This window comes from Rattus norvegicus, chromosome 5, assembly GCF_036323735.1.
Source record: "Rattus norvegicus strain BN/NHsdMcwi chromosome 5, GRCr8, whole genome shotgun sequence".
Taxonomy (NCBI): domain Eukaryota; kingdom Metazoa; phylum Chordata; class Mammalia; order Rodentia; family Muridae; genus Rattus; species Rattus norvegicus.
This window is the reverse complement of record NC_086023.1, coordinates 54006340-54020707: the sequence shown is the minus strand read 5'-3', so window position 1 is coordinate 54020707 and position 14368 is coordinate 54006340. Positions and strand designations below refer to the sequence as shown.

General features: G+C 41.3%; 1 protein-coding gene across 4 annotated transcripts in view; it reads right to left on the bottom strand.

Annotated features, from left to right (window-relative positions):
* Window positions 1-14368, bottom strand: part of Rars2 (arginyl-tRNA synthetase 2, mitochondrial) — a 52908-nt gene that overhangs the window by 9008 nt on the left and 29532 nt on the right. For 2 of the 4 annotated variants that reach the window (NM_001106643.2, XM_039109435.2), the window contains 11 exons: window positions 14077-14183; window positions 12822-12917; window positions 11040-11100; window positions 8981-9057; window positions 5740-5864; window positions 4587-4654; window positions 4400-4509; window positions 3969-4064; window positions 3589-3663; window positions 2266-2329; window positions 1657-1841 (listed from right to left, as the gene is read on the bottom strand). In NM_001106643.2, the coding sequence (NP_001100113.1) occupies window positions 1755-1841; window positions 2266-2329; window positions 3589-3663; window positions 3969-4064; window positions 4400-4509; window positions 4587-4654; window positions 5740-5864; window positions 8981-9057; window positions 11040-11100; window positions 12822-12917; window positions 14077-14183 (966 nt within the window). In that variant the 3' untranslated portion in view covers window positions 1657-1754. Of the gene's footprint in view, window positions 1-1656; window positions 1842-2265; window positions 2330-3588; window positions 3664-3968; window positions 4065-4399; window positions 4510-4586; window positions 4655-5739; window positions 5865-8980; window positions 9058-11039; window positions 11101-12821; window positions 12918-14076; window positions 14184-14368 lie in introns of those variants that run through there. The other 2 variants (XM_006237986.5, XM_039109436.2) reach the window with 2 other exon arrangements.

Sequence of the window (14368 nt, the reverse complement as noted above, 5' to 3'; positions counted from 1 at the left end):
CCTGTGGTTGGTGGAGCTGGTCCTGCCCCTTCACTGGCTATAGCACTCTGGAGAGCAGTCCTCACACCTCACCTGGGCAGCAAGTGGAAATGATTCTGATGCAAAGGTAAGGGTGAGTCAGCCTGGAGGCTGTGAGCAGAAGAGCTAGCCCAGCTCCTTCCAGGCTGCAGTACTTGGGAGAGCTGGCTTCTGGAGGCCTGGGTATGGGTGCCCTAGCATGAGAGTAGGAGTGCTGACCTGTCTGCTGATGGTGGCATTGGATGGTCTCGCCAGAGCAGTACTGGAGAGCCAGCACACAGACTAGCTGGTGCTACCACTCAGGCCCAGATGCAGAGCTCTGAGATGTCCTACTGCAAAATCTGTATCATCTGCAAACATCTGGGACAAATGAAAGGGCAGATCTTGCTGATTCAAAGCTGCAGGATCTCTATGACATGGGGTAACAAAAGGATAACTGGGAGAATGTGGGTTCATGTCTTGCCCCTCTGCTGGGCAGGCTGAAGGCAGAGCAGTAGACCTTGTTTTCCCTGCACAGGTTTTGGCCTCGAGTGAAGCACCAATACATGGCTCGGGGTGGGAAAACACCCTAAGATTTGGGAGGCAGAAGCTGGGGTTCCTGACTTCTGGGAATCCAGTCACTGCTGGGAAATCACACAGCAGAATCAGAAAGGGTTGGGGGTCCTGGGCCTATGGTGAGGAGCTCAGGACCCGAGGTTCCCAAACGCCTGGATATCTAGGTGCTGCTGCTGGGTCAAGGGGACTTGGGAATGGAGTTGAGGGCCAGAGGGCTGAGTGAAGACAACGATGAGCCCAGGGCCAGGGCAAGTACCTGGCTTAGTCCGTTAGCGATTGTCCTTAGCTTAGCAGTGGCTGTCTGGGAGCTCAGAGGGGCCTTCTGTGGGAGACTTACGTTCTCTAGGTGAAGGCATTCTCCATGATCCCCGACAGTGGCTCTTGGTGGAAGAGACAGTTCTTAGTTCCAAACTGTTTACTGATTGTTCATTGTGGAAAATGGGTGCACACCACCTCCTCAGGGTGGACAGACATTACATTTCTTTTGTAGGAAGGAATATCCAAGTACGGAAGCTTATTGGCTAACCCCTCAGTGCCTCATTAGCATGAAGAACTCTGTTCTGGGCTGTGTGACCACGGAGAGATGTGGGTGTTAGCCATGTGTTCTGGGCCAGGAATCTAGTAGGGAGCAGGGAGACACCTACTGTCTCAGGCCCCTGTTATGGGGCTGGGTCTTGTACCTACTCAACCCTACCAAGTTTCCTGGCATGGCCCACTGTCCCACAGGAGAAGACCCACTGAGGATCCAATGTTGATGGCCTCAAACTACACCAATAACCCATTGCAATAAACATTTGCAAGTGAAGCTGTGTGCACAGAAGGATATACTATGGTACACATGGTGACACACTATAGCTTCCATGATGAGATGGTTTCTATGCTTTTTGTTGTGGTTGTGTGTTTTTTTATTTTGGAGGGTAGGTTACAGGGGGATGGGAAGATGAGTGGGATTGAGGTGCATCTCTGTGAGGGACAGCTTGGTCTACAGAGTGAGTTTCAGGACAGCCTGAACTACAGAGAAACTCTGTCTCAAATACCCCCCTTCCAGTAAAACCCCAAATCAAACACACTCTACCACACATATTCCGGGACAGAATAATACTTTAAATTCTATTCTGAATAGCAAGGCATCTGATAACAATTAGAACTCATTTGCATAAAAAACATACTTTATCTAGAAATTACATTTTACATACAGGTGTAATTCCAAGAAGTTTCATTCCATTGGCTAAGACAGAACGGACAGCTTTGAAAAGGTGAAGTCTGGCCTACAAAATAAAAAAATGATTAAATGCTCAATAATATGATAGAAATGAGCAAAAACGAATGGTTTCAGAAGTAATTCTAATTTAAAGTAGGAATGTTGTTTGAAGTCCTGTGCATACGTTAGGCGAGGGGAAATACATCTGAGCATCTCTTACACAAGGAGCAGTGTAGAGAGGATGTTCGAGGGAGAGGAAGAATTTGTCACTGGAGCAGCTGGTGGGAGACGTATTTGATAGTCTACTGTTTTGGGAAATACTGATGTTAACATTGATATTACAACCCCGCTCTATTCATTACCTAAGTCAGAAAGTATACTGTTATAGTTAAACCAGAAGATAGTCAGAAAAATTCCTAAGGCTTAGTACTAACATTTTATAATATTAGTTTCAGCTGCCAAGTGGTTAGAGGACATTCAATTTAACATACCCCAGCCACTTCAGGAGGACTGTCTTTCACTTGGAGTGTTTTATGTGCCACAGCTGCAAGGTGACTGAAATAAGCAAGAGGGAATAATGAGGACCAACAGTAACTTCCTGTCAACACTGTGACAGCACACACACCCTTTGGTATAACTTTCTATACCACTGTCCATTCCTGTGACACCACCTTTTATCACTGAATACATAAAATGAAATCTAATCATCAGAGAAGTAACAACTTCTATAACTTAAAGAAAGCAATTTTAGGGCAGGGGATTTGCTGATAGGAAACCTCTTGATGAAACAAAACGGGCTGAGGAGGGCTCAGCAGTTACGAGCACATGCTGTCTTCCAGAGGAACTGAGTTCAGTTCCTGCACCCGTGTCAGGCAGAACACAACTGTCTGTAAGTCCAGCTTCAGAGGTTCTGATGGCCTCTAAAGGACCCCCACACGTAGTGATCCCATTTGCATGACAATATCTCTTACATCCAAAGGCACTTTGGCCAGACCTTATAGTCAAGTTAAAACACCTGAAGGTCACTTAAAGCCTAGACAGATATCCAGTTGTATATTTAGCCTGCCTTTAAGAGAACAATTTCACAACGAACTGTACTTGTCTATGATCTCCCCATGTAATTACTTCTTACCATCTAAGCTAAGGTTGAGTTATGCATTCATCTTAAATTATGCATTCTTCCATGTCCCTAACCTAGAGAGCAATGCAGGCTGAAACAGCACATAGAGCAAAAGAGGCCTTACAAAATAAATAACCACAATAAATGCTGAAAAGAGCATTATTGATATTGTTCGATAATGCTGTCTGCAGCGCTGCTCGATATTCTGAGTGCCTCTGGTCAACTGGACTCAGTAATGTTTCCTCCCACTCAGTTAAAGACTTCTGTAAAGTGTCTTGCATTTCTTTCCCATGTAATGCTCTCTCTTCTGTTCAATAGAGAGCCAAGCCCTCTGTTAGGGACAGAGAAGACGGCATCAGACAGGTATAGATGCAGACTTAGGCAGGAGAAAAGTTTATAGGTAGGCTGAGTTTACAGTAACTCAGAAGCTACACAGGAAACATGGTGAGAAAAGCTCTGGCTCACTCCTGGGTAAAACCATCCAAGGGTAAGTACTCTGATTTCTCTCCTCACTGTAGCACCTATCCATATTGGTGACTGAGTTTATCATTATAGTAAACTAACATGCATGCCTGCGAGTAAGCATGTACACACACACACACACACACATACAGACTCACACAGACACACACACACACAAATAAAAATAAATCTTAAATATTTTAAAAAGAAAATAAGGAGATGAGAAACTCACCTCAGGGTTAAGAGGTAACTAACGATGTGCTTCGGCTGCAGGTCCTGAGATGCTGTATAAAGTACCTCATCGAACCTAAAAGATGAAGGGCACAGGCTGGTCATTTGTATGTGAAGCCAACAGGATGCTAAATAGCTTGGGTGTCAAGCATGTGAAAAAGACATGGGGAAAATGTGCATTTTTCTTTCATGTTGTGCAATACACTTTGTGATCATACTTTTAAGACTAGGATTAACCTTGATGATGGGCTTAATCTGAGCCCTTGATCTGCTAGTTTACCTAGCAGCAGGAGGTAGCCTGTGAACAGAGGACTCTAGAAATCAACAATGCTCTCAATTTAGTTAAGAATATCAGACTTGGTAATAGTAGGACTTTCATACCTGAGAAGATGCTGGAGAATTGAAACAGACTGTGGCTCTTGTAAACAAGCAACATTGAAGTCATTGAGATACCCACATCCAAAAGTCTCTTCCAGACTGTTACCAAAGTTGAAACAGATGTGAAAGAATCAGTTAGCTATTCACGGGTTCATGGCTGCATGTGATAACTCCTAGCTTTGGGAAACTCTGGGGAAAACCCTCATTTTATCAAATATTTTCAGTGTCTCTTAAAATGAAGGTGACAGGATATTCCTTGGCAGAAATATCCTGAGGAGGAAGAAAGGCAATGTGAACAAGTGTTTCTTATAATATCGTAGGTGAATGTTTAAGAAGAGGGTTGCTGTGTTTTGTCCAGTTCTGAGTAAAGAGCTATTGGACAAATCCAGAAAAGAGGGCCAAACCATAGCAGGCGCCCCACAGCCCCGTCTCACCTACAGAGGCGGGCGTGGGTGTACTGCAGGAAGACTCCGGTGTCCCCACGACTCTGGAAAACACGATCCCAACTGAACTGATAGTCGGATAAGAGCAAGCCTCTGAAGTCCTAGAACGAGAGTACATTGTCACCCTGGAGTTGGCTGCACACTACACATAAGGTCAGAGCAAGGACTCCTGACACACCTGGATGATGAGAGCTGCCAGCCCCACCTTCTCTGCGGTCTCCCGAGGGTTCTCCATTTTTTTGGTTGCTGAAACAGATAAAGGCAGATATTTTAAATCTGTACCAAGAATAATGAATCAATTTGAGGAAAAAAATCTGAAACATATAATCGAAAACTAAGATGATAATGGGTGCTTTGCCTTCCTAATTTGGGCTAATTTACCTAAGTCAGTTCTCCTGCCTATATCAAAGTGAAGAAACATGAACTTGTTTTTAAAAATATCTCTCATAAGGTATTAGTTACAGCACGTAGTTATTTTTCCAATGATGAAGATTAGACAGTTATATGAACTTTAGTTACATGGGTCCAATTTGCAACATAAGGACTTGGGCTAGGAGACAGCTTAATTGGTAAAATGCTTGCCCAATATACTGTTTTGAATGAGCATAGCCCCCATACGCTCATATTTGAATGTTTGGTCCCCAGTTGGTGGAACTGCTTGGAGAAGATTAGGAGATGTGGCTGTTTTGAAGGAATTGAGTCACGGAGGGGAGGACTTTGAGGTTTCACAAGCCCAAGTCATTCCCAGTTAGCTTTTTCTCTGGCTTTTGTTGGTGGATCTCAAGCTACTGTTCTGGTGTCACGTCTGCCTGTCTACCGCCATGTTCCCCACATGATGGTCATAGACTCTATCTGGAACCCCGAGCCCCTAATTAAATGCTTTCCTCATATGTTGCTTTGGTTATGGTGACTTATAGCAAGAGGAAACTATGGCAGCTTGAAAGCACTAGGACCTGAGTATGAACCAGATCCTACGTATAAACAAGCTGAGTGTGGTGGTGCATGCATGTAACCCATGCATGTGTGTAACCTGTGCTAGGGAGGCTCAATGGGCTGCCTGCTTAGCCAATAAGAGGTCCTGTTTGTTTGTGTTTTATAAAAAGTGGACAGCATCTGAGAGCTCCTCAACATGAATGTACGCACATGCACACTTGCTTGCAAACAGGTCACAGGATGACTCTGACAACAGATGACAACGTTCATCTGTTCATGGGAAGAAGACTAAAGCTATATTAACAAACAACTGGACTACACATCAAAGCTGACACAGGGACTTCTGATCAGGTTCAGGAGAAGTCCACGAAAGCGTGCAATTGGTAAGGAGAATTTACTCTTAATGGAAGCCATGTTCTGTAACATCCTTGATTGAACTTCATTTAAGACATCTTCCAGAAAAGTGACTTCTCCTCTTCGAGTCTTCATTCCCTTTACTATCCCGAAGGGCACATGCTGGCACCTGAAAAGGACAGGCTTTCATTAACCAAAAGCTAACAAATTGCTAATGATGTGACTATACCTTAGTACTTTTTCTGAAAATAATTCAAAGTTTTAACCCTTGTAGTAGAGGTTTAAAAAATTACCAAAGAAATAGGTGGTGGCCAGGAATGGCATACATGGTGGCAATTCAAGCATTTGGAAGGTGGAAGCAGGAAGATTAGGAGTTCAAGGCTAGCCTCTGCAGGGGACACTGTTTCAAACAAAAATTTTAATAGTTTTTTTATTTTATATATATATATATATATATATATATATATATATATATATATATATACACACACACATATACATATACACACATATTTGGACATTGTATATTATATATTTTATAAGATATATAATGTACCGGTACATTTTCATAGCTAGCTAGACTGAATTTATTTCCTTGTTATTGTAAAGAGCATCAGTGAACAGAGAAATGCAGGTCTTCACAGTAGGATAGGGAGCCCTGGGTATATATCCAAGGGTCATTTGATTCTTGATAACCACCATTCTGATTGCAGGGAGATGGAATCTCAAAGAAATTTAAATTTTCATTTTGTCATGGCTAATCATGATGAATACTTTAAAATTTTTTTATTGTCAGGTACACACACACACACACACACACACACACACACACACACACACACTTTTTTGGGACAGGGTCTCACTGTACAAGCTCTGGCTGTTCTGGAACTCACTATATAGACCAGGCTGGTCTCAAACTCAGAGTTCCTCCTGACTCTGCCTCCTGAGTGCTGTGCCACCATTTATTAACGTTTAGAGACCTCTTTGTTCAGTTTCATAGCTTGTTTTTTCACTTTGGTTGTTTTCTTGATTTTTTTTTTAAGGTCTTATACATTCTAGACATTACTCCTTTACCATGTATGGCCAGCAAGCATTTCTCTGACTCTGTACACTTTCTTTTCTTTTTTTTTTAAAGATTTATTCATTTATTATATATCAGTACACTGTAGCTGTCTTCAGACACACCAGAAGAGGGCATCAGATCTCATTACAGATGGTTGTGAGCCACCATGTGGTTGCTGGGAATTGAACTCAGGACCTCTGGAAGAGTAGTCGGGTGCTCTTAACCACTGAGCCATCTCTCCAGCCAACCTCTGTACACTTTCTTTACTTGACTGTTTCCTCTAACACACACGTACTTAATTTTATGAGGTTTCATTTGTTACATGTTATCCTTATTTCCTGAGTGACTGAAATGATACTTAGAAAATCCTTATATTTGCCTTAAATTTAATTTAAAATTTAAGTCTTAGATAGTTTTCCTTACTTTTTCTTCTAACAATTTAAAATCTTACTTAAAGGTCTATGATTCATTTAGAATTGATTTTGTACAGTGTGTGAGACATAACTACCTGTAGATATCCACAATATTTATAATAAGTGAGGTAAGATACACACTGCTATGTTCTCTCCTAATGTGTAATATTTACATGTGGGCATTTATGTAGAAGTCAGTTATGTGTAGAGGCTGGGAAGGGGTGGGACGGGGTAGTAAAACGCACCTGCTATGAAAGTGAAGAGAGGAATAGTAGGGTGGGGAATTTAAGTGGGAAGAATTGAGGGAGAGGGACAGCCACACCTAAGGATGTATGAGAAAGCTAATTGAAAAATAAAATCATTTAAAAGTTTGAATGGCAGTACTCTATGTAGATGCATAAAACTGTTCCCAGAGCTGTAAGTTCATTAAGAAATCCCAGTGTCAGGATGGTTGCTGCCTTATGACTTGTGCTCAGGAACACTCCTTGGGCACCTAAACCAATACAAACTCCTTGGTTGCCCAGCAGCAGTAGGTAAGATGTAATATGCATCAGTTACAGACATTGAGAAGTCAGGCTGGAACTGGGCTGGAAGTTTCCTTCCTGCTGGCCAGCTTTCACAATGCCAGAAGATGCTGTAAGCTGGAGGAGAGGAGCAATCAGTAACCTTCCTCACCTGTGGACCTTGCATGCTAGACTGCTGGCCTGCCAGGCAAGATGTGCCTGCTGGTGTACACTGGCATGGCTGTCACTGGGGTAGCTAACTGTTTCCTGATTTGACTTGAGTCCTGCTCCACAGGAGGGAATGTGTGCACAGCTAGAACTAACAGCATGGGTGTTTAAGCCATAATGAAACTACTAGTGTTGCTTTGAAAGAACCTTCTAACTGTTGTCAGCTCTGGTCAGAGAAACTTCTTTATCCCATAGGCAACAGTGAATTCAGAGTCTAGCTCCAGAGGGACTGTTGAATGCTGAGTCCTAAGTGTGTTATCTAAGTCTCCAAGGTACAGAGAACATTTGGAACGAGGATGGGTGGTGTGGGTGGGCAGGAGAAATATGAGTCAAAGGAAGGACGAGAATGATGTGGAATGATGTCTTTTAGAAATGGCAGGGACGATACATTACAGAATAACTGTGAACCTGCCCAAGTCTGCCTCCCCAATTAAAACACTCCCTCTTGGAGTGGAGAGGGGCTTGGGAGATCCTACATTTTCCTGAGGACATATAGACAGTTGCTAGTTGGGTGAAGGAGAGACATTTTTGTCAGTACTATTGCCCTCAAAAGTCAATCATGAACTTTAAGCAACTCTAACAAATCACTGGCAAATAGGTAGATAGATAGATAGATAGACAGACAGACAGACAGACAGAGGAAGACTCATTGGGAAGGGGGTCAATGGGAGTGGAAAAGAGTGAACCAGTGTAAATATGATAAAATGCAATATATATATGCATTAAGATATCATTATGTATGTAATTATAAATTAAAAAACAAAATAATAAGTAGGTTTTTGCAGTCCAGCAAAGTTTCACTTTACTGAGATAATAGTTTGTGATTGAATTACAAGTTGCCTTTATAAGGAAGAAGAAATAGATATTAATAGCTGAAAACCAAGATAGTGACAGCAGACATCAATATAAAAATGATTAAATATATTTATCAGGATGTAAATTAATACAAAATCAACCTGTCTTTTATACCAACATCTTGAAAAGAGCACTGAACATAAATTACTGTAGTTAGGCTCTGAGGCTTGGCTGACATAGGTGTTAGTGACCTTGATCAAGCAAGAAAGAACAGGGATCCTACCTTTCTGCCCATTCATGTCCCATGATCTTCAGCATTTGGAATACTTGCTGGAAATGCCTTTTTTGCCCTTTATCTGCCTTAGGAAAAAATTGAATTTAAACAAAACAAAGACAAATTAATAAATAAAATAGGCTGGATCTACATAAAGTCAAGTTTTATTAGACTAAAGTCATTGTCAATTTGTTTTACATAAATATACTAGGTGCTGGAGAAATGGCTTAGTGCCTAAGGTACTTGCTAGCTGCTCTTCCAGAGGACCCAAGTTTGGTTCCCAGCATCCACATTGCACAGCTCACAACTCCAGCTAAAGAGGATCTGATACTGTTTTCTTCTCTGGGTGCACACATGCACCATGCGCGCGCACACACACACACACACACACTCACACACACATATACATACACTCTCACACACACACTCACACACACATATACATACACTCTCACACACAAACACAAACACTCATTCTATCTCATATACATAAACAAAAACTTAAACACACTATAAGATATGAAGGTTGAATGGGAGAGTAAGGGCTGCAACACCTTAAAACAGGAGGACACATGGACTCTGACTTTCAGAGTGTTCTATTTCATTTCCTTCTCCCTCAGGTGTTATGATTTCTATTTCTAGAAGACCAAAGCTAAGCTGGAACAAGGTGGTGGTAACTTCTTAGTCTAGAGGAAGGCAACACATACAAAGGAAGAAGATACTAGAACCCCAGGTAGCAATAAAGGAAGATGGTTTGGTTGGATCTCAAGGGCAGTCAGTGTGCCGGGTGATACGAAAATCTCAGACAGTTACATGCTGCACGATTACATTTACACATCACCCTCAGTGACAATTTTTGTAACGAAGATCAAAGTGAGGGTTGAGGGAACAGTGATTAACTGGTGGGTCATCAGCTAGTCTGATGTGGGTGGTGGTGATACAGATCTGTACCTGTAATACAGTACCATAAAACCAGCTACACAGCAATGCATACAAAACCACGAGACTTGCATGTTTTCTACAAATGCCCGGCTGATATGCTTTTAATCTGCTTTCTTCTTATCCATCCATCCATCCATCCATCCATCCATCCATCCATCCATCCATCCATCTATCTATCTATCTATCTATCTATCTATCTATCTATGTATCTTTACATCCAGGTTTTATTCCCCTCCCGGTCCACCCCCACCTCCGACTGTTCTCCATCCCATGCCTCCTCTTCATGGATGTGTAGTAGGGCGCTGGTGAAGAGCACACAGAAATACTGCTAGGCACAAGTTTCTTCTCTGTGAGGTATTATGAGATTTTTAATGTTCTTTTCAAAACCTAACTTTAACTCTGTGCTTTATTTTATGTATACCAGTAAAGATTACATATTAAGTAACACTATGATACAATGAGTTGGCACAGTTTCTAAATTTTATTTACAACTTTAAAAAGATTGATTTATGTATATGAGTGTTTTGCCTACATCTATGTCTGTATACTACATGTGTGCACTGTCTGACCTAACACTGTGCTGAGCTGTTTCTCTAGTCCCTTGATGCAATTTTAAACAGAAGAGGAAATTTTCCAGGTTACAACTCTTCCCCACAAACAAATTAAAAAGATAACTGCTATAGGACAAGCACAACGGTCTTGCAATAACTCATATATAGTAATTTCATATGATCACCTTCTTGATTCCGGTAAATCTTTTCTCTGTGAAGCAATGTAAACTTGATTTTTTTTTAGTCTTTTTAAGAATAAGTTTAAATAGAATGCACTGTCTTAATCAACTTGGTACTTAATTATTTTATATTGTTTGACAAAATTTTTTTTTGTAATTTTTCCAACATATTTTCCTTTTCTCTGATTTGTGTATGGGCACACAGGTGAGCGGGCATTATGCCAGGATTCACATGTAGAAGTCAGAGGAAAAGTGTGCAGTTCATTCTCTCACTCTCATTACCTGGGTTATAGGAATTGAACCAACACCATCGAGCGTACGAGGCAAGTAAGCACCTTACCCGCTGGGCCACCTCCCCGACCCTGGATTCCTATTTCCTGTATTGTGATTACTTACAACATAAATCATTGTGTCAAAGTTGTACTTGTCCTTGCGATGTATGGCAGCTGCAAGGTCCCTGGTGAAAGGGGGGGGAATAATTACTCTTACTTATTTAGTAAGAGTGAGATGATTCTATTTAAAATCTGTATAATTCTATAGCCTGGAGCAGATAAATTATCCTTGTAGAGTCCCAGTATACTTTGGTAAGAAATAATAACAAAATTAGGCTTGAAAAATAAACCCAATGCCTTGGGAGATATAATTTAAAAAACAACTAAAAATAAAGGCTGTAGAACAAGTTATCATTAAGTCATATCTTATGGGTATTTTATAATTAACTAAGCCTCTCCTAAAAAGAAGCATTTAATTGTTATTTTTCTGCAATATACTTTCTCAAATAACACAGTAATAATGTAGATGACAAAAAAGCCAAAGAAGTACATGCTTTCTAGTTGGTATTATTACAAACTTTAAAAGTCTTGGATCACTAAAAGTGGTTACTTCTGTATTTAAACACCTCTTAAATACATATGGAGCAATGGATGGCTCCATCCACATATGTAGCAGGGAATGACCTTGTTGGGCATCAGTGGGAGGAGAGGCCCTTGGTCCTGTGAAGGCTCGATGCCCCAGTGTAGGGAATGCCAGGGTGGGGAGACAGGAGGGAGGGAGTGAGTGGGTGAGTGGGGGAGCACCTTCATAGAAGCAGGGTGGGGTGGATGGGATAGAGGGTTTCTGGAGGGGAAACTGGGAAAGGGGATAACATTTGAAATGTAAATAAAGAAAATATCAAAAAAGAGGTTCAAGAATGGTATTCAACAGCAAAAATCCCATTACAGTATAAAAGTACTCTGCGTAAGGCTGTTGGCATGGGCCAGTGGTACAGTGCTTGCCTAGGATGCACACAATGTTGGGTTCATTCACAGTACCACAATGGCAACAAACAAAAGACACGTGTAAAGTGGTTTGTGAGCTATCTGGAACTTGGGCCTGGAGACACTAGAACCTTTTGGCCGCATTGGCTGGATGGCTGTTTCATTGTCCTTTATTTCTAGATTTATTCTAGAAAGCATGCATGCGTGCGTAGAAAGTGTGGTTCTGGGCTGGAGAGATGGCTCAGCGGTTAAGAGCACTGAGTGCTCTTCCAGAGGTCCTGAGTTCAATTCCCAGCAACCACATGGTGGCTCACAACCATCTGTAATGAGATCTGGTGCCCTCTTCTGGCCTGCAGTCACATATGCAGGCAGAATGCTGTACATAAAATAAATAAGTAAATCTTAAAAAAAAAAATAAAAAAGAAAGAAAGAAAGTGCAGTTCTTATGTGAATGATGACTGCTCACTTCCATAGGGTGACCATGGAGGAGCCTACTTCTTCCTCGGCCTATGTTTTCACAATACAATGAGGTTTGCATGTAAACTGGTCTTTATTGTGTGAGATCACCATTGAACCCTAGCTTGGTTACTTTTTAGAATGTATTTCCTGACAATGTGTACTTATTAAAAACACTCGACATGTGATTATGAAGGAACATATCTGCTGTAAACAGATCATGATATTGAATACAATTTAAGTACAGAGTCCACCCTCCTGATATTAAATCTTTCTGGAAATCGTAACTCTCAATAACTGGAAACCCAGTAGATATTCTTAAATTATTCTACTAATAGGTTTACATTTTGCAATTAGGATTTTTTTTTATTGGTTGTGATGAGGCTAAGCTGATAGCCTTTGCTGCTCTTAGGACAAAGACATGGAGTCACACATGGCAGTGCTCACCGTCCCAGCTGCCACAAACCTGGTTGCATAGAGAGACGTTCCATCACTTCGCATCACGGTGCAGACAGAAGAGAGGTCGCCAGTCTCAGAGACATCTACTACTACATTCCCCTTTCTAGAAAATGAAGGAGGAAGCTCCAAGTCAACACATCAATTCTACTTTGGAGGGAGAATATCTATAGCATTTTTGGCAAAGCAGAAGCTATATTTATTGCTCATGGGATAGTAAGTAGTGTCAGTTCAAGCTATAAGCAAACAGTCAAAACCACCAAGTTAGCTGGAGGTGGTGAGAATTAAACCTCCCACAACAGTTTCTCAAGTGTGTTAGCATGCTCACCGCACGGCTGAGTACGTGAGGCGACATGCACACAGTTCACTCCCACCACAGCTGTGTGCACTAGTGCACGTGACTGGGACACATGTGCATAAAGCATTAAGATACAACAGGGAAACACTAAACTGTCATCTGTCGAGTTTCTCACAAAGGAAAGGATTCTGCTATATGTAAGGCAACGATGCCAACAAGGATGTGCTACCATTATCCGACTTTGCACCACTTTCCTGCTATTCCCTACCTCCTCTACCTCACTCACTAAAAGCCTGTCATAACATACCTATTTTCATAAACTGCCTTAAATATTTTTGAAAATGGTAGTTTTTTTAAAAGGCAACATTAAGCCACAAAAGGGTTCTATTTCCTGTCTTCACATGATTAATTTATGTAACCCCAGACATGCTGTGTTGTTTTCAAACTTCATACTGATAACAGGTGCCTCCCTTACTCTTGTGAATCTGAGATTGTGGCAATGAAAGTGCTATACAGCACATGAGAAGGCATCTCATTATTTGATATATGGTTCAGACCAGCCTTGAACTAATGACTCTCCTATCTCAGCCTCCTGCATACAGGTTACAGGCGCATGTTTCCTCATGCACAGCTTGGGAAAGTACTTTTTCGGCTACAGAGTCTCACCATAGAACCCACAGAGACTCCCCTGATTCTGCTGCCCAGATGCTGAGATTAAAAGGTTTGTACTCCACACCTGGCAAGAGAAAGAACAAATGGCAAAACAGCTCAGAGACCACATTATTGTTACTGTCAAGGACTACACATAACCTCACTAAAGCCAACACACAGCACAGGGGGGAGTGCTGGTGCACACCTTTAGTCTTAGCACATGAGAGGCAGCAGCAGGAGCATCTCTGAGTCTGAGGCCGGCTTGTGAGTCATAATCTTAAAGAAAAAGAAATAAAGGAAAGTAACTCGATCATACGCTGTTTTCTGTAGAAGTCCTTTGCTGTCAAGCAACTTTAAGACATCTTGAGATTTTTCACGATAAAATGATTCTCCTGAATATTCATCAAAGTATATTCCAAGACGCTAAGATTTAGAAATGAAAAAAAAAAAAGAGTTAGTTAAATTGTTTTACACTAAGACAAAATGATGGGAAAAAAATGTAAGCTTTCTAACTATTCACACACACCATACTGAATCTCCTGTTTACTATAGCAGTCACAGGTACTTATGGCTTTGTAAACGGAAGTAGACAGCATTGAGCATTTACT